The sequence below is a fragment of the Camelina sativa genome, unplaced genomic scaffold (assembly GCF_000633955.1).
Source record: "Camelina sativa cultivar DH55 unplaced genomic scaffold, Cs unpScaffold05521, whole genome shotgun sequence".
Lineage (NCBI taxonomy): Eukaryota > Viridiplantae > Streptophyta > Magnoliopsida > Brassicales > Brassicaceae > Camelina > Camelina sativa.
Genome location: NW_010926606.1, coordinates 1 through 557, shown reverse-complemented (window position 1 = coordinate 557; position 557 = coordinate 1). Strand labels below are relative to the sequence as shown.

General features: G+C 45.1%; 1 protein-coding gene across 1 annotated transcript; it reads left to right on the top strand.

The window, feature by feature from the left end:
• Window positions 1-6: 6 nt before the first annotated feature.
• Window positions 7-549, top strand: LOC109131806 (the record flags this gene model as incomplete). The annotated part of the gene is made up of 1 exon (XM_019242984.1): window positions 7-549. A coding segment is annotated over one exon (543 nt), but the record flags the coding sequence as incomplete, so codon positions are not given.
• Window positions 550-557: the final 8 nt, after the last annotated feature.

The window sequence follows — 557 nt, the reverse complement described above, 5'->3', positions numbered from 1 at the left end:
CAAACTTTCGCGAGGAGACGAGACTACATACTTGCACCCAAGGCAACAGTTCAAGGTGTGAGGAAAATCGATAACCCGCTGTTGAATCTTGATCACCTATGGGCTTCAGCTTTCTTAGTATTTGGGTTCAAATCAGAACCTCCTTTGGTGCAACTGCAAGCCATGGATATGGTACTTTACATCAAAAGAACAGCTCTTCCTCTGGCAATCACAGCTTTCACAACCTTCTCGAGGTGTAACTCCGCATTAGAGCTCCTAAAAGTATGCACCAATGTGTTAGAGGAAGTGGAGAAATCATTTGTGTCTCAGATACAAGATTGGCGTCAAGGCTCACTCTGTTGGAAGAAGAAGACCAACAAGAAGGTCGATGAATACGTGTGGCAGGATGTTACATTGTTGAAAGCTTTATTGCTGGAGACCAGAGCGAAGCTACTGCTACGAGGCGGGCATTTCGATAGTGGAGAGGAACTTTGCAGGACTTGTATCAGTATCAGGACAGTGATGCTTGGCCATAACCATGATCTCACTTTGGCTGCTCAAGAAACACTAGCAAAGTT